The 23,778-nt window shown below is 47.6% G+C and overlaps 10 protein-coding genes across 13 annotated transcripts in view; 6 read left to right on the top strand and 4 right to left on the bottom strand.

Moving 5' to 3' along the window:
• LOC117895384 (FH1/FH2 domain-containing protein 3) overlaps positions 1-9,795 on the top strand; it is a 44,003-nt gene extending 34,208 nt beyond the window's left edge. The window contains 14 exon segments of the mRNA XM_034803007.1: positions 1,280-1,338; positions 1,416-1,600; positions 1,684-1,907; positions 1,971-2,192; positions 2,260-2,519; positions 2,588-2,725; positions 2,937-3,638; positions 3,820-4,030; positions 5,705-6,083; positions 6,150-6,296; positions 7,020-7,358; positions 7,416-8,131; positions 8,195-8,421; positions 9,393-9,795. Of these exon segments, the coding sequence (XP_034658898.1) occupies positions 1,280-1,338; positions 1,416-1,600; positions 1,684-1,907; positions 1,971-2,192; positions 2,260-2,519; positions 2,588-2,725; positions 2,937-3,638; positions 3,820-4,030; positions 5,705-6,083; positions 6,150-6,296; positions 7,020-7,358; positions 7,416-8,131; positions 8,195-8,421; positions 9,393-9,466 (3,883 nt within the window). The 3' untranslated portion in view covers positions 9,467-9,795.
• On the bottom strand, positions 4,736-5,296 carry LOC117895389 (acyl-CoA-binding protein). The gene is made up of 2 exons (XM_034803013.1): positions 5,148-5,296; positions 4,736-5,080 (listed from the first exon to the last, which is right to left on the bottom strand). The coding sequence occupies exons 1-2, from the start codon at positions 5,151-5,153 to the stop codon at positions 4,841-4,843; spliced, it is 246 nt and encodes an 81-aa protein (XP_034658904.1). The 5' UTR covers positions 5,154-5,296; the 3' UTR covers positions 4,736-4,840.
• Positions 9,796-10,029: 234 nt separating the features above from the next.
• LOC117895390 lies at positions 10,030-11,653 on the bottom strand. Its single transcript, XM_034803014.1, is given in 6 exon segments — positions 10,030-10,155; positions 10,207-10,324; positions 10,326-10,714; positions 10,780-11,043; positions 11,115-11,267; positions 11,339-11,653. Coding segments are annotated over 6 exon segments (1,293 nt in total). The 5' UTR covers positions 11,589-11,653; the 3' UTR covers positions 10,030-10,036.
• A 1,552-nt stretch (positions 11,654-13,205) lies between these two features.
• Positions 13,206-13,852, bottom strand: LOC117895383. The gene is made up of 2 exons (XM_034803006.1): positions 13,757-13,852; positions 13,206-13,698 (listed from the first exon to the last, which is right to left on the bottom strand). The coding sequence occupies exons 1-2, from the start codon at positions 13,784-13,786 to the stop codon at positions 13,261-13,263; spliced, it is 468 nt and encodes a 155-aa protein (XP_034658897.1). The 5' UTR covers positions 13,787-13,852; the 3' UTR covers positions 13,206-13,260.
• A 275-nt stretch (positions 13,853-14,127) lies between these two features.
• LOC117895382 (salivary glue protein Sgs-3) lies at positions 14,128-15,399 on the top strand. 4 transcript variants are annotated; one of them, XM_034803003.1, is made up of 4 exons: positions 14,128-14,302; positions 14,356-14,901; positions 15,011-15,152; positions 15,224-15,399. In XM_034803003.1, exons 1-4 carry the CDS (start codon positions 14,161-14,163, stop codon positions 15,360-15,362), a joined length of 969 nt encoding a protein of 322 aa, XP_034658894.1. In that variant the 5' UTR covers positions 14,128-14,160; the 3' UTR covers positions 15,363-15,399. The 4 variants fall into 4 exon arrangements, with proteins under 4 accessions (XP_034658894.1, XP_034658895.1, XP_034658893.1 ...); XM_034803004.1 differs by having other exon boundaries at positions 14,938-15,152; positions 15,224-15,388; XM_034803002.1 differs by having other exon boundaries at positions 14,129-14,302; positions 14,356-15,152; positions 15,224-15,387.
• A 487-nt stretch (positions 15,400-15,886) lies between these two features.
• LOC117893550 lies at positions 15,887-17,087 on the top strand. Its single transcript, XM_034800200.1, has 5 exons — positions 15,887-16,024; positions 16,093-16,188; positions 16,248-16,353; positions 16,414-16,888; positions 16,950-17,087. Exons 2-5 carry the CDS (start codon positions 16,147-16,149, stop codon positions 17,074-17,076), a joined length of 750 nt encoding a protein of 249 aa, XP_034656091.1. The 5' UTR covers positions 15,887-16,024; positions 16,093-16,146; the 3' UTR covers positions 17,077-17,087.
• Positions 16,902-18,274, bottom strand: LOC117893548 (spore coat protein SP96). Its single transcript, XM_034800199.1, has 2 exons — positions 17,831-18,274; positions 16,902-17,697 (listed from the first exon to the last, which is right to left on the bottom strand). Exons 1-2 carry the CDS (start codon positions 18,242-18,244, stop codon positions 17,122-17,124), a joined length of 990 nt encoding a protein of 329 aa, XP_034656090.1. The 5' UTR covers positions 18,245-18,274; the 3' UTR covers positions 16,902-17,121.
• A 311-nt stretch (positions 18,275-18,585) lies between these two features.
• Positions 18,586-19,249, top strand: LOC117893820 (bypass of stop codon protein 1-like). Its single transcript, XM_034800571.1, has 2 exons — positions 18,586-19,044; positions 19,103-19,249. The coding sequence occupies exons 1-2, from the start codon at positions 18,605-18,607 to the stop codon at positions 19,224-19,226; spliced, it is 564 nt and encodes a 187-aa protein (XP_034656462.1). The 5' UTR covers positions 18,586-18,604; the 3' UTR covers positions 19,227-19,249.
• Positions 19,250-19,435: 186 nt separating this feature from the next.
• LOC117894729 lies at positions 19,436-20,316 on the top strand. Its single transcript, XM_034801923.1, has 2 exons — positions 19,436-20,014; positions 20,070-20,316. The coding sequence occupies exons 1-2, from the start codon at positions 19,464-19,466 to the stop codon at positions 20,230-20,232; spliced, it is 714 nt and encodes a 237-aa protein (XP_034657814.1). The 5' UTR covers positions 19,436-19,463; the 3' UTR covers positions 20,233-20,316.
• A 94-nt stretch (positions 20,317-20,410) lies between these two features.
• Positions 20,411-21,278, top strand: LOC117894730. The gene is made up of 2 exons (XM_034801924.1): positions 20,411-20,968; positions 21,026-21,278. Exons 1-2 carry the CDS (start codon positions 20,439-20,441, stop codon positions 21,189-21,191), a joined length of 696 nt encoding a protein of 231 aa, XP_034657815.1. The 5' UTR covers positions 20,411-20,438; the 3' UTR covers positions 21,192-21,278.
• The last annotated feature ends 2,500 nt before the right edge of the window (positions 21,279-23,778 follow it).

Here is a 23,778-nt window from a genome sequence, read left to right as displayed (position 1 = left end):
GTACATTTCTCAACAAATACCCCTTGTGGCAGCAGAGAAAGGAAGTGATGGACTCGAGGGAGAACATTTCAAAGGGGAATATGAAAGATTTGATCACTTTCAAGCTGAAGACTTGCTGCTGTCTTTAGAGGTATTCCCTAGTCGTTCAACTTGTGTTACTTTTGATAGTTTCTTATTTATTTATTTCGCGGCCAGGGCAGAGCCAAAGCCAGAGCCCCGTGTGGAACGTGATGTCATGACAAAAGGCAGTAGAAGCATCAGCAGGGCAGGCGCTAAAGCAGAGCTGTCCGCCAAGACAGGCAGGCAGACGGACGGACAGACAGACAGACACTCTGCTACACAAAAGAAAAATGATGTACGCGATGGGGCACAAGTGTCAAAGTAGAAGAGCACAACACAGCACAACAAGATGGCTTAAAAGAAGAGGCGGCTCTAAAGAAGGAAGGCTTAGAGTCATAACCGTACCAGGGGCACGAAGCGGCAGTGTGTGGTTCAAAGTCAATGTTCTGAAGTTGCTTAACCTCTATGGGAAGGCATCTGGATAACTGGCAGTCTATTTCTGACTTTCACTTCATCCATCAGTCATAAACCGAGAAGGAGGTGGCATGGCTCCTGGCATCCTGGTAGATGCTTTTGAAATTATAACGTAAATGTCGCCGCGTCTGCGCAAATTGCAGCCACTTTGCAGCGTTTGAACGGGGAGGAGGGGCAGGGGTGCTCAGGCACCCATTTACAAGTCTGCGATTGGCGCCAATGAGAGTGGTCTGGGGCCCGTCCTCTGGGCCACTAATCATGCTTATCGCATTAGTCATGGCAGCGTGCTTGCATGCAAATCATGCGCCTCATGCGCCCCATCAAAATTCCATAGAGAGGTCTGCAAAAAGGGGGAGAGGGAGCGGAAGGAACCCAGCGGTAGAGGCAGCGACAGAGCCAGCGACAGGTGTGGTGCAGAAAACCTTTATTATTATTATGAATTCTTGTCTATATGCCGATTCAGAGTCCGACTCCCCAGTCCAGTGTCTGTGTGTGTGTGTTCTTCATAGTCCATTTTCAATTATCTGAGTCGTTGGTTATTATTTTTACGAGTATTATGACCACCGGGGAGGGCAAACAGCAAGCAGCAAGCAGCGGGTAATCAATGTTCTTCTTAGCTGGTCAATGAACCCCCCAACCAACCGAACGGAGCCCCTGAGTGTGCCCTGAAAAAGCCAATATATTTCTGTACAATTTAAATTAAATTAAATTTAATTAATTTCATTATTTTATATATTTTTTATAGCCGCAAGAACTCTCTGGTGGTGCGCACACAGCTAAACGTACGCGTGCATTCAATTATTGGTAAGAAACGTTTGGCAAAACGATTTATAGTGCAAAAAGCATTCTTCTGCTATAATGAAAAACCTCTTTTGGTGCAGAAAAACTACTCTCATCGGAGGGCAGCGACCTGCGACGTGCGCTGTTCTCGTTGAAGCAGGTGTTCCAGGAGGATAAGGATCTGGTGCATGCCTTTGTGGCCCTTGGCGGTCTCAATTGTCTGGTGCGCGTGGGCAATTGTGCAGATCAAAACTATCAGAATTATATACTGCGTGCTCTCGGACAGGTAAGATCATCCCACAGATGGGTAGATGGGTAGATGGTAGAGATGCTTAGATCCCAGGCTAATTATGTCATTTTGTTGTTTAGGTCATGCTCTATGTGGATGGAATGAACGGCGTGATGAAGCATGAGCCGACAATGCAATGGCTATACTCATTGATTGCCTCCAATTACCGATCCGTGGTGAAGACGGCACTCAAGCTGTTGCTGGTCTTTGTGGAATATGCCGAGTCCAATTGCTATGTGCTGGTCAGTGCCATACATGCGGTGGATGCCACACAGGGAACGCTGCCATGGTCGAATATAATGAGGTATACTTTCGGGCAGCCAATCCATTAGAGATGGCAAATTCATTCAACATGATCTTTCCACAGACTGCTCAAGGATTATGACAATGCGGATGCCGAGCTGGTGATCTATGCCACGTCTTTGATCAACAAAACCCTCGCTGGACTCAACGATCAGGACACATTCTACGATGAGAGCGATCTGCTGGAGCAGCAGGGCATGGAGACGGTCATTCAGCGTTACATGTCCAAGCCGGGCACTGATCTGGATCTGCTCGATCAGCTGCAACTCTATGAGGCTGTACTCAAGTGGGTGACGCCTCTAACTAGAGTATTTCATGCTCAGATTACTCATATTTGTGTTTCTCTCTTGCAGATTCGAAGATGGTGAATCGGATGGCCAGCGGCTGCCGCAGAACTCTATGCGCAAGACGCAGCGCTATCGACCGGGCACAAACACCACAGAGCGGCGTAAGTCGCGACGCCACAGCACCGACAATAGTCCAGTGCCCATCACCAAGGTCCTGCCCACAACCTTGCTGCGTATGACGCCCACGCAGGGCACCCTGGACGAGGATAGTTCGGGTTCCACCAACTCCACGGAGTTCAGTGGCGGACTGTTCAACGAGAAGAAGCGTAGGCAGAACCAATCGGGATATCCTTTGGAAATCAGCACTAATATTGTTTTGGTTTTCTTTGTACAGCACGCGATGGTGCGGGTGTCACGCCTGGTTTAAGGCGTCGTCGTGAGCGTGCGGAGCGCCACAAGAGCTTCCTCAAGGAGCAGCAGGAGGCAGCGGCCAATGGAATATTTGCCGCCTTGGAGCAGCGCGAGGGTTTGGGTAAGTGTGTGCCACACAAAGTTGGACCAGGATAACGCCAGGCTTCTCTGTACAGGCTGCTTACTAACGTTTTGATTCTCTCTCCCCCCAAAAAACAATGCTAATCACTCCATCTATCCGTGTGTATCCGTGTTTGTCCCGCTGTTGCCTCACCCGCTGATCATATGTACATGCTAACCGCCACAAAAAACCGCCAAAATACCACCAAAAGGCCAAATCGTAACAGCCATTCCTGCCACCATACAAAGCGGCGACAGTCCGCCGCAGTCATTGCAACACGAGCTGCCGCAGCCATGCAATAATAATAATATCAGCAGCAGCAACAGCAACAACAATGAAACGCCCAACAACAGCCTGCTGCTGAGTCCCAGCAAACAGCTGCTGAGCGGCAGCCACAGCATCTCGATCATCAACAACAGCTTCGACAAGTCCAACAACAACAATACCAACAACCAGAACGAGTTCCTTACGAAAAAGAATCTGTTCCGCGAACGGAACGCCACTGTGATCAATGGAATCATGAAGAACATTCAGCAGACGGACACTGGCTACAAGAAGTACGAGAACGATGCCAATCGCCTGAATAACTACTACACGCAGATGAGTCAATCGCCCAAGCATCAGCAGCAGCAGCAACAGGATCCAGAGGATGTTCTGCTGAGTCCGAAGAAGCCGCTGAATGCTTCAGGCTTTGATTTTACGCCCGTTCCGCTTAGCTCCACGCCTGTCAAGGGCGACATAATGCCGGAAGCAGAGCCGCTGAGTCCCATACGTAAACCCATTGCAATGGTGACGCCACCACCGCCTCCACCGCCGCCGCCACCACCGCCACCCGGCTGGTGGCATGCACCCATTGGCAGCGTTGCAGCCAGAACCCTAACCAGTACTAACCCCGCTGTGGATACCCCAACAGGTGGGTGCCGTGTGCTCTCCGAGTAGAGTGTTGCATACTCTCGAGTGCTGCCATGACATGTCCATCACTCCATCTCACAGCTGCCGCTGCATACTTTTCTGTGTGCCACCAAATAATCCCCAGGGATAAATGTAGAAATATTATTTTATAAATATTTGTTCTCTCCCCCCTCCACACACAGAGCTGGACAGCGAGGGAAAGCAGCAACTGTTGCAGGTGCAGCTGAAGCGCGATCACACGGTCAAGGATCTGACACAGAAGCTAAGCAATCTGCCCACGAGTCCCACACAGGAGCCAGGCAGTCGGTCCGCCATTGTCGGTGACATGTCCGGCCTCATATCGAAAGCCAAAGAGGGACTGGCCAAGAGCAAAAGCAAAGGGGAAATATCCAGGTGAGATTTGCAGGAATATTTAGCTAGGATTGGGTTGAATCTTGGGCAACTGTTAGAGGGTAGCCTATGCCATGAGTATTCTATGATTTTTTCCCACTCATAACTGAGTCAGAATCAATTCAATTTTGCCTCTTCAGAATTTTCTTCTACTCCATTCTGCCTCTTGAGTAGCATTTATGGTAAATCCGATTAGAAGCTCTTGCGGTGCATGGGGTTGCTTATATGTAGTTTGTATTATTTCTGGTTTACGAGTATATATGGCACCACGTAGTTGTTGTAGCGATAAGAATTTAGGGCAAGCAATCCCCGTGCATACGTGTATGTGCAAGGGTTAACTTGTGACTCATTTGTGGTTTCTTTTGGGGAGCATTGCTACTTGGATAAGTTATCCATTATATAACTAACAAGTGAGAGATCTAAGTTAGCTTTTAGCTTGAATGTTGATCTAATTTTCCCCTAAAAATGATTCTGCGGGAACACATCGAGTCCCAGTAGACATTGAGCTGAAGTCCTGAAGACTCTTCGTGAAATAATTTCTGGGAGGTTAACCCGGCCAATGTTGAACTGGTCCTAGCCGTGCAACGAATTTATCGCCAAGTTAGAAGCATTTAAAATTGATTGGAAGTACCAGGTTGGTGGTAGCTCCACCGAATACACAGACAAAACTACTGGCCTTGGATGGGCAGCTAAAAAAAATACTTAATCTCAGAGATACAATAAAAGCTTTTGGTTTAACAAGATTTATTGCCGGATCAAAGACAAAGTTGTTGCTCAAGGACGGGGGACAGAGACGATAGCTATTGCTATAGTTTATCCGTAGATGGGATCGTATTTCTCATACAGGGCAGTGTAGGCGGCCTTGGCGGCATCCACGGATAGTCCCTTGCGGCTCAGCCAGGCATCGTACTTGGCAGCACCCTCGGCATCGGCGGGCTTCTCGATGGTAATATCACCCTCATGGATCTGCTTGTACAGACCATAGAACTCCAGGTAAACCTCCGTTGGGGGCTTCTTGCTGAAGGCCTTGGTCTTCTCGAGAATTGCGTTGAACTGCAAATAGATTATTGAGATTTAAATCCAATCTTTATGGGCTGCGCGTATCAGTGCAAAGACTTACATCCATGTCGTTCGAGTAATGCCGTGACAAACTATGATTGATTTTCGTGTAGCACTCAACTTTTATACCCAATCGAAGATCTTAGAATAGAAGGTGGGAAACAGGAACTCTAATCTACGCGATAATGCAACCCGATAATGCGACAGCAGCGGCAGTGGCAGCAGCAGCACCGGCGTAGAGTCCATCGTGCAAATTCATTTTCGATTAGATTTTTTTATGTGAGACTTTCGTAAGAGTTCAATAATTCATCCAGTTGTGAGTTGTAGTCGTTTCATGTTCCATATCTGGCCCTCGTCATCAGAGCTCTCGAAGAAAGTAGTCTCCTGCCTTCCGTCCTCCAAGTCGCCTGATTCTATCGTTATCTCTATCGGGTGTATCTTGCTGCTAGGCACAAGGCGTGTCCCCACGATAAGGCTGGCTCCAAGATTATACATTTATGGCTAACACTATCGACTGATAGCTGATATGAGCCATAAAGGTTGCCAAAAAGTTGCGAATATTACCATCACGGTGACATAAAGTAAGGATCTCCCTTTGATTGTATCTCCCCCCCATAGATCATCGAGTGTGGATCAGGAGCTGAAAAAGTCCGAGCCGAAGAAATCGGAGAACGAACTCCACTGGGAGGAACTGGTGCGGAATATGACGCGACCCTTGAACCTCTGCGATCTGGACTTTACCGATTTGCACGATGACGACGAGAAGGATGTGTTGGCGCCTCGTGGCCTGGGTGCGGGAATACCGCCACCACCGCCGCCATTTGGCAGTGGAGGCATTCTGCCACCTCCCATGATGCCACCAGCACCCAGTTTAATTCCTCCTCCCATGTTTGGTTATGGCGGCAGCCTCACCAACAGTGTGAATAGCTCGCTGAATGGATCCGTCAACGGGGATCTGGTCAATGGGAATAATACGATCAAAAAGAACAAGAAGACGGTAAGGAAATGAAGCAAAGATCATCAAAAGTGGGAGGTATAAACTTGTTTCATTTTATTTTTACAGGTCAAGCTCTTCTGGAAGGAAGTGCGCGAAGATCTGATACCCCAGGTGGTGGGTAAGACCATTTGGGATGAGCTGCCCAATGCCAATGTGGATACACAGAAGCTCGAGCATCTCTTTGAGTCCAGAGCCAAAGACTTGATGACCAAGGTGTGTAGGCTGTGAGCCCTTAGGAATAAGTACCTCTCTCTCCCCCTCCTGACTTATTTGGTCAAAGGTTTAAATGAATTATTACCCATAGGATAAGTGTGATTAAATTAGTTCTAGTTAGTCTCTTCCACTCTCTCTCACTCACTCAATCTCTCCTCTCCCCTAACGTTAAGTGTTTAATGTTTTTGTTGACATAACCAAAACACCGAATGATAATTGTATTCTTCTTTCCCCAATATATAATTTCTGATAAATGTCGAACGGAACGGTCTGTTTTGCGGATAAAACGTAAATGTTAAACGTGTGCTAAAAACTCCAAAACACTTCAAACAATCACAAACCAAAACAAAATCAAATAATAATTTCTCAATTATGTTTGCAAATGTTTTACAAATGTCTCTCTTTTAGGAGGTGAGTGCCATGAAATGTTTTATACAACAAATCTCTTTTGTTTTTCACTCTCTCTCACTCTCTGTCTATATGTATGTACGTCTCTCACTCTCTCTGTTTGTTTGCCCATTTTGTTTTGTGTTTTTTGGTGTTGGTTTTCTTTCACTCATACCCACACACACACAGCCACAGACAGACTCTTCTATCAGAACATATTCCACTCCACTTCACTGCACTCTCTCTCTGACTCTTTGCACCACATTTTATGTGTTTATCTCTGAACAATCTTGTCAAGAACTAACTAAACTAATACCCCGATCTAACATCTTTCAGAAACAACAAGAGCTAAACAAGAGCAAAGAGATCATCGTGCTCGATCACAAACGTTCCAATGCCATCAATATAGCAATTACAAAGCTGCCGCCACCGCGTGCCATCAAGGCGGCCATCCTGAAGATGGATGCCACTGTGGTGACCCGCGAGGGCATTGACAAGCTGCTAAATATGCTGCCAACCGATGAGGAGCGTGGCAAGATCCAAGAGGCGCAGCTGGTTAACCCAGAGCTGCCACTGGGCAGTGCCGAGCAGTTCCTCTTGACGCTGGCCTCCATATCAGAGCTGGGTGCACGACTGAAGCTGTGGGCCTTCCGCCTGGACTTTGACAACAGTGAGGTGAGTGGGAAAGATTCTCTTTCAATGAAAAACTTATTGATTTTTCTTCATTTGCAGAAAGAAATTGCCGAACCGCTGATGGATCTCAAGCAAGGCATTGAGATCTTGCGTCAGAATCGCACCTTCCGCAGCATTCTCTCCACGCTGCTGTCCGTGGGCATATTCCTGAATGGTGCACCCGTCAAGGGTTTCCAGATCGAGTATCTGGCCAAGGTGCCAGAGGTGAAGGACACCGTGCACAAGCACTCGCTGCTGCACCATCTCTGCCACATGGTCATGGAGTCGAGCAGCGACACGAGTGATCTGTACTCGGAAATTGGTCCCATTACGCGCGCCTCCAAGGCTGACTTCACCGACCTGGCCCACAACCTAACCCAGCTGGAGTCCGAGTGCAAGGCCTCCTGGGATCGTCTCAAAGTGATAGCCAAACACGACTGCCCCCCACCGCTGAAGCAGAAGCTCGTGGACTTTCTGGCCGATTGTGCGGAGCGCATAATCATACTGCAGATTGTCCATCGGCGCGTGATGAATCGATATCGCAAGTTCCTGCTCTGGCTGGGCATGCCACAGCACAGTGTGGCCGAGTCTCGGCCAAATGAGTTCTGTCGCACCCTGTCCGAGTTCGCTTTGGAGTATCGCACGACCAGGGAGCGGGTGCAGCAGCAGCTGGAGAAAAAGGCCAATCATCGCGAGCGCAATAAGACGCGTGGCAAGCTGATCATCGATATGGCCAAGTTCAAGACCAAAGAGGATGTGGCCGATGCAGAGTTAAAGTTGGTTCTGCAAACCCTTCTTTTAATGAATTTGTTTATTAACTTTATTAATTTTATTTGCAGAACCCTTTTGGGCACACCCAGTGCAGATCAGGCGGATGGCACGCTCACCTGGCGACGTCGTCGGGCCGAGCAGCTGCGTTCACCCATTACACGCCAGAGCGAGGAGCAGTTCACCGATGGCGATGATGAGATACTCGAATCTCTGGTTAAGACCGCCACCAAGGCGCCGGGCACACGCACCACACCCAGGGAGCGTAAGAGGACGCGTAATGCGGATCGCAAATCATGTGAGTTAATCACTTACATTTAGATCTACTACAGAAAATTCCAACGAATACAGATTTAATCAAAGAGGTGTTGGTTTATCTTACACACACACACACAGCCCGGTACATGTACTATAACCTTTAGCTGGATACACCACCCAACAACACCACACACACAGCACACAGTGACAGAATCTACAACCAGCGGCAATACAAAATCTATACACAATCAAACAATCAATCAAGCAATATAATTCCCACACGAAATTCCAAATTCACGAAACCCTTTCGCCTGTACTTCCTGTATAATTACCACATTTTTTTTCCCGGTGCTTTTGGCCATTTTCCCAACTGAAATTTCCCAGCTTAATGGAGCTTTCGTTTTACAAATCTGTTGCCTACATTGGGTTTTAATTTGTTGTTTTTATTTTCATTTTGTTTTCTCACCATTAACGCACCATGTTAAAAAAATATATCAAAAATATATATTGACTATCGGAGAAGTGAAGCGCAGCCGCACGCGCGAAGGATTCACAGTTGAAAGAGCACCATCGCCATAGATACCGAAATACCGTATTAAGCCGTAACCGTTACCGTTAGTGTTAACCGTAGACGTAACCGTAACCCGTTACCGTTACCGAAAGAGAACAGCCAACTGTTTTTTTTAGGTCTTACCTTTTTTGGTTAGTGAATTAAATTCTTTGTTGAATACTTTCATTTTGTTTTCCCCTTACGAATTTTGTTTGTTCATTTTGGAACTTTTGTATTTTGTTCTAAGGATCTTAGGATCTATCTTTTGTGCATGTGAGAAATAATGAAACCGAAATTTTGGCATGTTTTTTAACAGATATTCAGGAACATTAAATGCATGTCTCCCTTAACCTTACTTTAGCATGTGAACATTAATATTGATTAATAAATATGTATACGATAATCCCATCTATAATTTAACTGAAAGAATGTTCTAATAAATTTATTGTATATTTTTTCAGTGCGTCGCACGCTTAAGAACGGTCTGACCGATGAGGAGAAACAGCATGTGGCTGCCTTGATACAAACCTATTAGGATCTAGAGCACCCGATATCCGCAAATTCCCTTAAAACCACTTCCTGACTACCCCCAGTGATGTCACAAATCGGACTATGCGCGCAACAGACTGAAATTGGCGATCTCGGACGAGCAGAGCAGCAAACGAAAACCCCCAGAAAATCACTCCCTTTTATACGACAAAGCATCACAGCATCGTCATCAGCATCACCAGACAAAAAAATAACGAAAATGTCCTTAAAAGAAAGCGTTTTTCATAGTGTTTTATCCTGTTATTATTATTATTTAAAATTTTGTTTTTGCTTCGGCCAAGTATTATTAATTACACGTAATTAAAACTTAAAAAAGGATCTGTATTAGTAGATGGAAACGATTTTAATGTTAGATATTTTTTCAAATTTGCAAAACAAAATTTCGACATGTCCCTCGACTTTTAATTTATACCAAAATGCCACAACGTGCTTGTGGGCTACTTAAATTTACTTAAATTAGGAGAAAACTTATGACTACCTTAACTACGAATCAAATCAATAAATAAATATATTTATTATAGAAGATTTATGTAATTAGATTAAGCGACGGCGACGACTAAAAACCATTTGTACAAGGCTGCTGAACGTAGTCCAGGCAAAATCCACGATTATCTATGTCATTCGGTGCCTCAACGCCATCCGTGTGGAAGTACAGCCGGAAAGGACGAACGCTGGCTGCAGGAAAATAATTAAAGATAGCTAATTAAAGTCAAATTTTGCACTTACATTGCACTGTCTTGGCCAACATGCCAGCCTCGGCGCTGAAGGTGCCCCCACACACCCGATCCTCGCAGCCCGGCAGCGGTGGAATGCGATCCGCCGAGCGAATGCAGCCAATTAACAAGCCAATCGCTGACACAACCATTGGCACCGCCGCCACCCACCATGGTGGGCACAGGATTATTGGAGTTGCCCGACAGCGTGAAGGCCCTCGACCGATTGTTCTCCAGATCCGGGCAGGTGTTGTACTGAATGCCGCAAAAGTTGCGCTCATTGCGAATGCAGATGCTGTAGTCCTGGTTGGAGAGCTGCCTGCCACCCACCGTGTTGTAGTTGAAGCTCCGCACGCGCCCGCTAATGGCCGTGTAATACTGCAGACAGCCCTGATCCGCTCGACTGATGCTGCCGCAGTGGATTTGCGTGACGCGGATGCGCCACAGGCGCGGAAAGCTTCCGCTGGTGATCACAGATAAGACAATCGGATTGCTTTGGCCCAGACCCGCATCAATGTACACTGTCGAAGCATGAAGCATGATGACATTGAGATGGCTACGAGGTGGTTAGCAGATTTGCACTCACTGTGATCGCCCGTTGAGCTGCCACAAATGGTGGGCGTTGGACTTCCGCCCGATATAAGCAGCTGATCTTGATTGCACAAATGATTGGCGGCCTCGGGCGGCGCTATGGAAAACATATCCAGATCCAAGCGCAGCTGACAGATGTCCGGATGAAGTTTCTGCACCGTCACCTGACAGCTGCCAGTGCCATCATAGACATCCGGATGATTGGGATTCACAAAGTACGTAGAGTTCTCGCGTATCACGCCGCCACAGGTCTGAAGAACTAGCAGAAGGAAAGCCACCAAAGTTGAACTCAAAAAGATCTTTAGTTTTTGCATAAATTCATAAGCTTACATATGCAACAGACGCCATAGCCGCCGCCACAGGGACCCGCTGGTATGCCATTCCTGAGTATACAATCCTTGCTGGGAATACAATTGCCCTGCTCCCCAGAGGGCGCCGAGCAGCTGCCGGGTCCAATGGGCACCAGAGCAAATATGGGCAAAACTGCAGAGGAAAGAAGGAAGGATTAATATTTCGGAGTAGATGAGGTTGATGATTCCCCGTTTGAAACCTACACTTGGACTCACGGAAGCGTGGACCGGGCGACAGCCACTTGCTGCCAAAGAATAGATCCCGCCAGGTGTTTGTCTGCTGCGGCTGTGTTGGCACTTTTGCGAAGGCCAGGACGAGGAGACAGCAAGTTGCCACTGTGAGTTGCAAGTGCAGGCAGTCCATGATGATAATCCACTGATCCGCACGCGTTGCTCTGTGGCGCTGTAGTGGCAGGCAGCCCACACGGAGGCGACACTTTATTTCAGTTGGCATGGCAAAAAGTTTAATGACCGCAATTTGTTCGACGCTTTTCGCTTTTTAGTTTGTGACAAACCAAAACCCACTGCAGAATTTAGCTAAATATTAATTACAATAACAAAACGCAACATTCAAAACAATTAGATGCGCCAACAGCAGCAGCAGCAGCAGCACCAGCACCAGCGGCACCAGCGAACTGGGAACTGGGGAATGGGAAGCAGCACATCGCATCTGTGTGTGTGCTCTCGCTTTTCACGTTTCGTCAGCTCTTTCTCTGTTTTGTTTCCTGTTGCGAATCTGTTTTCCACACCTCTGTGCCGCCCATTAAATGTGGAGCAACTCCACATCCCCACAACCCAATCCAGCCCAGCCCAAACTCACCCAACACAAAATGCGAGCAGTGAAAAGTGCTGAATAATTTACGAGTTTTCACAGCATAACAGAAGCAGCGGTGGCAATCACAACAAATGAAGATAGACGTGCCAGTGCTCGCACTATATTGTACACAAATTAGCAAACTGGATATTTATAGTTACTTCACTTCCCCTCTCGCCCTCTCACCCCAACAGAAACCGATTTTGACGTCATTGCCTCACAGAGCACTAATTGGATTACACGTCGCTCGCCCACAATGGGGTCAATGTCAATTGAATTGCTTAATTCAATTAGTTTTTATTTAAAATATACTCACGCAGCTGTACCTGTACTTGTATTTGCATCTGCAGTTGGTATTTCCATATTTAATCCTCAGAACACTGACCTTCGCAACCGAATTTGCTTAGATTCCCCACCCGAAGGTTGGGCAGCAGAACATTGATAAGCTTCTAAGGCTTTTCGGCTGAATAGTTATATGGCCGCAGCATTTCAAGGTCTGTTTTTGCACAGAAACAGTTTTGGACTCTACATTATCTGGGAGTTATCTAAAAACAAGGTGGTCTATGCTCTGGCACAATGAAATTCATAGTTACAAAAGCTCCCAAGATGACTCGTTGATTGGTTAAAATATCCAACAAATATTTAAAAGAACTATTTGCTCGCATTGTAAATTCAACGACAAACAAACCGAGCTTGAAGGTTTCAGCGATGAACTGCTTGGAACTAAAGCTTCAGATTTAGTTGTTGAATTGCTTCCGGAAGCAACCAAACCTTCAGTTTGAAGCGGCGAACTGCTTGATCATTGTAGCGCTAACAGTGAGCTGTAACCGGCAGAGGATGCAGGCTGTTAAAGGAGAGCGTTAACAGGTTGCCACCCTGCAATGTAAACAGCGCTGTTGCCCTGTTACAGCTGCTTCTCTGTTAGTGTAAGAGAACCAAACCTTCTGGTTTGTCCATGAACTGCTTGCAGGACAATTTCAAGGGAAGCGCACTGCTTGGACCAAACCTTCAGAATTAGACGTTGAGAGAGTGGGAGAGGGCTGCTTGAAAGGAAAAAAGGAACCAACGTTTCCGGATTTGTCTTTACTCTTTAATTGTCGGGGTACCAGTTACAGCCATTACCCTGCGTCATCGTCAGATTAACTGAATTGTTGCTGCTAATACGACTGATAAGATTCTATTAACGTGTGGTACTCCCTGGGCAAATAACCGAATCAAACACAAAATTTTAACTTAATATTTAAAACAACATTTTTATTCATTGATTTATTTAATGGATACTTTGGGATTGAAACTTAGATTGAACCCGCGCTTAGGGTGCTTCTCTGTCGCACTCAATATCGCCTGGCAGCTCGCACTCGCTGACACAGTATTTAGCGGACTTCATCGAACAGAACTTGCCATCGTTGCACTTGATGACACGATCGGTCAACGTGGTGCCATCGCACATCTGGAAGGTGGTGCGACTGGTGCAGACGAACAGTGAGCTGCCAGTGCAGCTGGGGCAATCGATCGGCGTCGATCCCTCGCCGCTTGGGCATGTTGGATCAGCGAGGCCCTTGGGGACACAGTATTTTAATGCACTCGTGCAGACCTCGCCATCACCACATGGCAAAACCACTCCAGGCTCGACGTTGTCCAAACAAAAGCGATAGTGGGTCTCATTCACACAGGCCACATTATTGTTTTGGCATAAACCGCACTGGCTTTGGCTGTAAACTACCATCGGAACGGTGCTCAGGAAGAGGCACTAATAAACCATAAATATTTGAATTAAATTTGTTATTGGTTTCTGGGAGAGAGCTCACCAGAGTTGTGAGGAACGAGGACTGCTGCATTGTGGCTGAACTATGGAAACTGACTAACGAGAGCAGCCACGAAATGCCTCGTTTTATATGAGAAAAACAGAAGCCAATTCCTCGACAGATCTTCGACATACAAAAACGCAAGATAACTTGCGAGTCTTAATACTGTGGCTTAATCCTGCATAAAAACATTTAGATATATGACAGTAAGGTGGGTTGGCTACCGGAATTATTCGCTAGATTAGCTTACTAGGAAGCCCCAAAATGGTGTGGCTTTATGGCCACTGCACGGCATTGAGAGATAATAGCACGAGCAGCTCATCCCCCGCCATAAAGATAGGAGAACAAGTGGCTTGGCTTTAAAAGGCCCGACACGCAGGTGGCCCATCATTAATTGCCAACTAGAGATGGAGGCGCACAAGCTTCAGATATTTTCGCTAGCGCTGCTCGCCTTGCTGCTGGCACCAGCCGCCGTGGATGCCGTGTGTGGCAGTTGCACGAACGCTCATGCCTGCATCAGCGAGACGCAGTTCCAGCTGTGCTTTGATGGTAAGTGATTTGTCCTCCAAAGAGACTTCCGTCTAATGGCTTGGCTTTGTTAGGTGTGCGCGACCAGAGCCAGAACTTTACCTGCCCCAGCGACAGGGTCATCTGCGTGGATTACATTGCCACCTGCATGGCCAATGGCACGTCGGCGGTGCGGGGCTGTGGCGATGTCTCCGTATGCGGCGTGTGCCCGGATGTTAGCACCAAGTTCACCTGCACCTCGCGCAACACCTTTGCCGCGTGCAGCAATGGAGCAATCACCGCGTACACCCAGACATGCAAGGACAACTTCGTGTGCAGTGCGCTATTAGCTGCCACGGGCACTCCCTGTGTCTCCCATTGCAAGGGAAAAACCGGCGATGTGTGCGATCTACCTGGCCAGACTTCCGCCGATGATACACCCATCCAGACCACCTCATTGGAGACGAGTCCGGTAACCACAGGGTCCACTTCCGATGACTCCTCTGTAACCACTGCGAATCCTCCCACAGCAACAACGGGGATCTCAACAGTAGACCCAACCACAGACTCAAGCACAGTAACCCTTCCAACAGATCCCACTTCCACTCCCACAGTAAACACTCCCACAGAGACTACTCCTACGACAGTAAACACTCCAACAGAACCCAGTCCCAGTCCCACAGTAAACACTCCCACAGAAACCACTCCCACTCCCACAGCAACCCTTCCAACAGATCCCACTTCCCACTCCCACAGTAAACACTCCCACGGAGACCACACCAACCACTGCGAGCCCAAGCACAGAGCCCACTGTGCCAGCGGAAACCGTCTATTGCCAGGGCATCAGCACCGCTGGTCGTTATGCCATACCTGGGGACACGGTGTGCACGAGGTAGGTCCACAATAGCCCTGACCACAAACCGAAGACTAATCGGGCATTGACTATCCCCTATCCTCTTGCAGCTACATCACTTGCAGCTACAGGGAGGAGAGCTGGAAAGGCATCATCTATAACTGTCCCGCTACAAAGCCCTACTTCAACGCAAGCGCCTTTAATTGTGGCACGACCAAGCCAACCGGAACGGGGTGTACAGCTGTGTAGCCAGCCAGCGCTTTTTCAAAGTCTAAATATAATCTAAAAAATATTAAAATATTTTTAAATGAATAAGTTGATCAAAATATAACCAAATAATACAATTTATAATTTATAAGCTGCTGGAATTTAAATCTACTCAAATGCAGAGATAAAGAAGTTAGAACATCATTCAGAATTTATCAGAGAACCACATGAAGACATTTCTCCGACTGGGTGTGTATTATGTGTATTTATTCTGGACATTATATACTTCTATTCTACATTGCTTTCATTTCAGAACTTTGACCAGCGAAGTCGCTTGAGGAAAGCAAGTAGCAGCTTCACGGCTGATCTTACTTTCTTTCTTCAATAATATCCATAGAGTTCTTGGTTTGTGGAAACACTAGAAATTCCTGTTGATTAATCAAGCTTAGAGATGGTAAATCTCATTAAATAAATACGAGTACTGTCCAAAGAGTATCTAAAGAGTATTCCCTCTCTGAAACATGCCGTCCCAACACAGACTTTCTCGACTCCAGTGGTCAATGGTCTCGGAATCGGCGCCCACGCAATATTCGTAGATATATTCCTATGCTGCTAATCTGGGAATAGCATGAGGCAGCAATCATGTGGAAAGCAAAGCCAAATAAAACAATTAGCGCGGACAACGGGAGAAAAGTTAAGACTGGGTAAACATTGACTGGCTGCTGGCTGCTCTCTGGGTTTATATCGAAGTTATCAACTAACTTGGCTTTAGTCGTCGCAGAGCCTTGACAGTGAATACAAGCAAGAATCTTTCTCTACATTGAAAATGTCCCAAAAGTGTAACAATTTCATACCAATTCTGGTAGCGGTAGGTTTACGGTTTTATCTCAACGAAAAGACAGGAAAATAACTACAAATATTTTGCAGCTTTTTGTGGCCTTTCTGGTGGGTCAAACCATATCCGAGTGCAATGTGTGTCAGAGCAATAAAGTGGCCTGCATCAATTCCACTTCCTTCTATCTGTGCTTCGGCGGTGAGTGTCATTTACAGGTACTCCAGATAATCCAGTTTCATATATCCTTTGGTCATGCAGATGGAATGCCTCACACGGATCAGCTCTACCACTGCCTGGATGGGTTTCAATGCAGCAATCTGACAGCGATCTGCACCCAGAAGAGCAACCAGCGGCCGCCCAGCTGCGGGGACACCTCACAGTGTGGTCAGTGCAGCGCACATCGCAACTATCTGTTCGCCTGCCAGAGTCGCGGCATCTTTCAGATGTGCTACGGTGCCAGCAGACCCACCGGGAAGTTTGGTTATTGTCCCACGGGCACGGTTTGTGATGCCAGCAGCGATAGTATTTGTGTGCGTGCGGTGGCAAATCAAACGCTGACCTGTGACCTCAACGATCAGCTGGTGGATACCACCACAGCACCACCACCCACCACGGAAATCCCCGGCAATACCACAGACACTACACCCACACCCGGGACACCTATGGATGTGTGTCGCCAGCATTTGGAGACGGGTCTCTATGCCACAGATCCCGCCGATCCCAGTTGCAAGCGGTACGACAGATCCAACTGATATTTTTCTACATATATTTAATTGTTAATCTTCTTTTTGTAGCTACATCAGCTGCTACTTTAAAAACAATATCGTTGTCACGGCCACGGAATACGATTGCCCGACGGACTCCTACTTCCAAGCAGAGATGCAGAAATGTTCCTACATGAAGCCAGCAGCTTGTCTTTAGACCAGACCCCAATAAACTATCTAATATTCTCTGTTGCACCTGTACTTACTCCAAAACAACTCCATTGAGCGTCAGACTGGAGACTGTGGCGGAACATGTGGCGGGCAGGCCACTCGCACAGATCCTGCTGGCACTGTTGTAGTACAGACTGCCCGGACACGTGTACATCTGACCCCGCCATGTGCCACTCAGCAGAAAGCAGTTGATATACTGCCTGCATGTGGTGCTGGGATCGGTGCCCACGGGGTAGTAACCCTCCGACTTCATGGCCGCACAATAGGCCGCCGGATTGCTCGTGGTTGGGGCCGCTGTCGTTGAGGTTGTGGAGCTAACGCTGGTCGAGCAGGTCGATGGCATGGCGGCGACACACAGGCTGGCGGTGCTGCTGAAGTACAGACTGCCCGGACACGTATAGGTCTGACCCTTCCAGCTGCCGCTGACCAAGCTGCACAAGATGTACTGGCGACAGGTCGTGTAGGCATCATTGCCGACTGGGTATCTACCCGCGGACTTAACAGCGGCACAGTAAGCAGCCGGGGAACTGGTGGGTGGTGTCGTTGTTGCAACACTCGAAGAGCTGCTGGAGTCAGCGTCATCAGCATACGAACATGTGGGCATAATCTGAATGGAGTTCAAGGCAGTTAAAGTTATCTCTTATCAGTTGAATATTATCTGCAAATTGTCTGGGAAATTCACGTGTTGCACGTGTGGCAGCAGCTGCTGGCCAAACTCCTTTCATTTGCCAAGAACTTACCCCATCCGTTGGCAGGCCACAAATCTGTGTGGCATTGACATTGCACACATAGCCGTCGGCACATGTTCCGACTGAATCCTGAGCCGTGTCCGTGCCCAGACAGAGGGCAAAGCTGCCGGTGCCTGTGCAGGCAAAGGTGTTGCTGGTGTCACACTTGTTGCACTGCTGACAGTCGGCCTGGCTGCTGGCTGCACTCTCCTCCGGCACACAGATCACCCCACTGTCCCCACTCACACACACATAGCCGCTGGGGCAGCTGTAGGGTGCACCAGTGGGCAAACTATTCGCATCGCACGCCTGTGTCTGGTTCTGGGAGTAGCAGGTCAGGCTGTTGACAGCATTGCACACGTTGCACGTGCCCCTGGCCGAGGCGAGCAGGCTGCAGCCGAGCAGCAGAAGCAGCAGAAATGTCATTTTGGATGGTACTCGTGCCGCCAAATGGAAATGTTTTTGCGACTGATGCTTGAGGCCATCGTTCAGACAGTTTAAATAGAGATTTTTGGCAGTTGTTTTGGAACTCTGAGATAGCAGATAATCTGTCCTGGCCTCGCACCGTGGACGGACCTTGATTCAAGCCACAATTTAGATAAGTTGTGCAGCATTTTGTGGCATCAAACCCGTTGCATACTTTGTGGCAGCTGCGAATTTCTCATGGCCCAAACGGACCTCTCTCTCTCTCTGTTTGTTTTCCGCTAATGCCGGACAACAGTGTTATCTTGGAGCTGCTACTTAAAGCTCGTTGCAGTTCTTAGATTGCCTCAGTCACCTTTGAAGATGCTGCGGATTCTGCTCTGTCTGGCATTGGGCATTCTCGGCTGTCAAGCCGCCTGCAATGTCTGCAATCCCGATACCGGCACGATTTGTTTAACCGCAACTAATTTCACATTTTGTGATGGAGTATCGGTCATTGGGTCCACAGCGAAATGTCCCGATGGTTATTATTGCACGCAAGAGATCAAATTCTGTCAGAGTAGGCCGGAACTCGCTGCCTGCAGCGCAGAGACCTCCAGCAGTACCACGGAGAGCACGACAGAGTCCACAACCAGCAGCACAGAGAGCTCCAGCAGCTCTACTGCGACCTCCAGCAGCACAACAGCACCCACCACCAGTACTACGAGTACCCCAACCACAGTGGATCCAGCCATCATTGATATGTGTCAAGCCAAAGCATCCACTGGACGCTACACCAATCCCAATGATGCCACCTGCCGCAGGTGAGATTTCTTGTTTGCACCTCACAAATATGTAGTAATACTTCTGTCTGCCTTCCAGCTATGTCATTTGCTTCTATCGGGGTTCTGTTTGGTTGGGAAATGTCTGGCAATGTCCTACTGCTAAGCCCTATTTCAGTAGCATTACCTCCGCATGCGGAACGATACCTTCCATTTGTGTGTGATGTCTATTAAAATGTCTAAATGACTAGCAGAAACACGTGATTTTAATTGCATTACTCTGAAATATATGCAGGAAAGAATACCTGTGCTAGATCTACCCATAGAAATTGCTGATGCATAGATAATTCCGCTGTGATCCCTTTGCAATTATTGTGTTCTAGTTTTGTCGGATAAGATAGGAGATAAGAATGCATATATCTCGGCATACATTTTACTGGCAAAGTCAGTTGCACTTGAAGATGCTGCGTTTGCTGTTCTTGCTGGCTGCCGGCGTGGCTTTGGGTTCGATCTACATCCTGGGCTGCCGGGCGGACTGCAATGTCTGTGCGACGGCCAGCAGCGTGGCCTGTGCCTCGAACACAACGTTCCAGTTCTGCTCGGATGACAATGTGCCCATACAGCCGGTGTACCCCTGTCCCACGGGATACTATTGCACCGCCAACAGCATCATTTGTAGCAAGAGCGTGGGTCTTAGGGCCTGCAATTGTGGTTCGTGCAGTGAAAATAAATACTTTGCGTGCCTCTCCGATCGCACATATGCCCTGTGCCTGGGCACGGACTCACCATCGATGCTCGTCGGCAGCTGTGGCTCGGAGCATGTCTGCGACTTGAACAGTCCGTACATCTGTGCCAATGGCAGTACCTCCGGACAGCCTACTTGTCCCGCCGGCAGCGATACGAGTCCTGGTGGTGTGGACCCCATTGGACTGACTGCCACTGCCTACTGCACCACCATCCAGAAGACGGGAAAATTTCCCTATGGCATTGATCCCGATACCACCTGCAGGCAGTGAGTAATCGTTTTTGGGAACTGCTACAAATATTATTGGAGTACTATTTTCCAGATACATCTCTTGCGTCGTGAATGGCACAGAGTGGAAAGGAACTCTCAACGATTGTCCGGGTCTTACCTATTACGACAGCTCGACAAAGTATTGCACCACAAAGTTGCCACCCAGATGCAGCGAGGGAGTCGAAACTTTGAGTCTCAGCAGTTTGCATCTGTAGTTCGTGTATTTTATTCAACTTATTTGTAGAGAGACTCCATAAAACCCAACGGAAATTCCCTGTCAGCAAACCCTTCGCTTACTGCCAGATCTTTTCACGTTTGTTTTATCTTTATGAGGCCTAAGCCAAGTGCAACTTTTGCTGAGATAAAACCAAATGAATAAATTCAGCTGCAGTGCAAATCTGAGTCTCAGTTCCACTTGAAGATGCTGCGCCTGCTGATCCTGCTGGCCATCGCAGTTCTGGACTGCCAGGCCCTGTGCAATGTCTGTTCGTCGGCTGCCAATGTGGCCTGTGTATCGGCCACAGAGTATCAGATCTGCTCGGAAGCTCATGTGCCGCTGGGAGCCGTGACGAGTTGTCCCACCAATTACTTCTGCACCGCAAACGGCACCTTTTGCAGCCCAAACGAGGCATACGGGGCATGTGTGAGTTGCAACAAGTGCAGCGCGGACAAGAGCTTTGCGTGCATCAGCGCCTCGCAGTTCGCCTTGTGCCTGGGCCAGGACACGCCGAGTACATCGATTGTGGGCAACTGCGGCACGAGTTTGGTGTGCAACGTGGAGAATCCCGAAATCTGTGGCAGTTCCACCACCTATCCGGCAAGCTGTGGCACCAATTCATCGGGCACCGGCGGCTCAAGCACGTCCATAACAGATCCCACACTGATCTGCCGCAGCCTGCAGCAGCCCGGACGCTTTCCCTATGGCAGTGATGCCACAACCACCTGCAGGCAGTAAGTATAATCTCTCAATCTTTATTCTGGATCTTAGTTATGCAATGTATTCTCTAGGTACGTTTCCTGCTATACGTTTGGGGGTATTTGGTATGGCGCAATCTACACCTGCGCGGGCTCCACCTACTTTGACAGTACGACAAGGCTGTGCACCACTCAAACGCAGGCCAGATGCTCCTTTGCTGTCACTTCGTTGGCTCTCAACGGACGATTGCTGCCGTAGAGGTTTGCCTATCATTCAACTTTATAATGCAATAAAATGCCAACAAAATTAAGGGCAAGCGCCGTATTATCTGTGCTCTAAAGTTATAGAATGATTATAAAGCTATGAAGCAAGAGCAGAGCTTCAAGTTCTTTGTGAGTGCTCAACAGATTGCACAGAAATCGGATGAGGATTCCCACAAGTGATTCCCATTCAATTAGGACATGGCCTAATGAACCACATGCAAGTTGAATCGATTTTTCTGTGCCCTTTGCAGATGCTTCACATCCCATTCACATCGCTGACCCGGCCCAGGCTCAGGCCACATTGTGGTGTGCGTGTTATGGCATTTATGACGTATACGCCACGTTGCCACTTGCACCTTGAAACTTTTGCTGGCCCCACACAGTGAAAAGTTTCACACAGAGAGCTCTCTCTCACTCGCTCTCCTCTCTTTGGCTTACAATTATGAAGTGTGCTCGGTAGTTCCTTTTTTTTTTTTTTCAGCTGAAAACTTTCACAAATTTTTGTTGTATTTTTTGTTGCTACATGCCAGGGAAAATCTTTTGCAGACATTCTGCCCTCATGCTGTGTGTGTGTGTGTGTGTGGGTCAGTTACTGGGGCCACATGGGGGTCGCAAAAGTTTCTGGCCCCGGCATGCCACCGAAAAATTCAATTCAATTCCAAGGCTGTGGCCCACCCGCAAAACTTTTCATTCAGTGTTTTCAGCTTTCAGTTTGCAGTTTTCAATTTCAATGGTTTCGATTTCACACGCCCCTAAACCGAACCCCAAACCACAGTTACCCCCCGCCACCGACCCAAACGGCAACCCAAACACGCACGGTGCGGCTCCTATACGTGCACAATGTGCAATTGATTGGATAGCATCGGAGGCACAGGAGGCATGCCACACGATGAGGTGACTTGCATAGTTTGATTTTGATGGACACGATGTGCTGTGGTCCTCCATGGGAATTTTCGTGATTGCTTTAAAGCAAAACAAAAAATATACTTAAAAAACAGCCAAGAAAAAACCGCAAAAATTGAGCTAAAAGTGAGGTAAATTTTATTTTAGGCCTAGCCGCGGCACATTCACAAATATATCTACAATGTATACACTTTTGTGGCTATCAGAGACAAAGAGATAATCTTCATGTGGGCGTCGGCTCTTCCCTAAACGTTTACGTTTAGATTTATGTTGCTGCGGAAAATATATATTTAAAAAGAATAAAAAGAACAACTAAATTATGGCAGCACTTTGGTAAATCCAAAAGATTATCAAAAATTAAAAAAAAAAATTTTTGTGAAGATTTTAGCAAATTTTACTTAAAGGAAAGTGCAGCTAAATGAAGCTCTTTAGAGGAGTAGGCCAGGCTGCATATTCATGGCTCTATGTATTCATGATTCCATATTCATGTTTGCCCATGCCCCATATGCCACAGCCAACTGGGCCCAGCCTCTTTCCATCATTCATCTCTCACAGAGAGTAGAGTACGAGTTTGTTGTCGTTCTAGGGCCTCTGCTGCTCATCAACGTCATCATCCGCAGCATCATCGTCATCATTATCATCCAGTCGGGCGTTGAGTATAATGGGGCTGCACTTAGGACAGATAATTATAATTAATTATCTTCTCCCTAATAGAATCCAAGCACAGTCTGTTGCTGATACTCGGTCTGGGCTACCGAGGAAGTCTTACTATTATACTAATTAAATTGCAGGGACGCCGCCCCCAGATCCAGATCCAGATGTGACCCAAAACCCAGTGCGCTGAGTGCCAGAGACATAATCTTAAAGTAAAAGTGCTGTGCCGACTGGCAGCAGAAAATATCCTTTCACCTGCCATTCCCATTATGTTTGCCAAGCGACGCGCGCTTGCAGTGCAAGTAATTTTACATCCTCGTTGTGATTTGCCAGCTCTAGCCAGGAAGCGGGAGCCCTGCTTTAATGCCTGACAAGTGTTTGCGGGTTGACAACACAGTCAGAGACTGCAGGGCATTTGGAGCGTGCTAAGGCCAGTCAAAAGTCTGACATATCATCTCATCTGAATGTTGAACAGCTTAAAGCGCCATCCTCAGCATCAACTGCAGGAGATGCTCTGTGCCAACGAGGCCAACTGCAAATAGACTTTAAATAGCAGAGAGGCACCCGCTGTTTACCCTGCACAGACAATCATATCGTGTACAAAACACTAAGAGAAATCATTGGGCAAACACCCAGAGAAAAGAGCTCCATTTAAGTGCACTGCCCCTTGCTTTCTCTCAGTGTATTAGTATTTCTGCATATTACTATATGTGAGGAACTATTTTCTCTATTAGACTGTTAGAACCTCCCCCCCCCAACTGCTGGCTTCCACCGCTTTTAATTAAAGTTCTATTTCCATTTGTTTTTGGTCTGGGGCTGGTGGCCAAAACTGCAGCCTGGCGCCTGGCCGGGCCTACTATGAGACCCCACAAAACACACACATAACCCACTCTCAGGCCAGCCCAGGCCCACAGCAAGGGGGCTGCCGTTGCCGCTGCCGCTGCCACCTGCGGTGTGCCGGCAGCGACTGGAATTAATTTATTTCTCTGCTCAGGCACTTACCGGAGCAGGTTGCCCAAACAATT

This window comes from Drosophila subobscura, chromosome J, assembly GCF_008121235.1.
Source record: "Drosophila subobscura isolate 14011-0131.10 chromosome J, UCBerk_Dsub_1.0, whole genome shotgun sequence".
Taxonomy (NCBI): Eukaryota; Metazoa; Arthropoda; class Insecta; order Diptera; family Drosophilidae; genus Drosophila; species Drosophila subobscura.
This window is presented reverse-complemented; position numbering and strand designations above follow the sequence as displayed.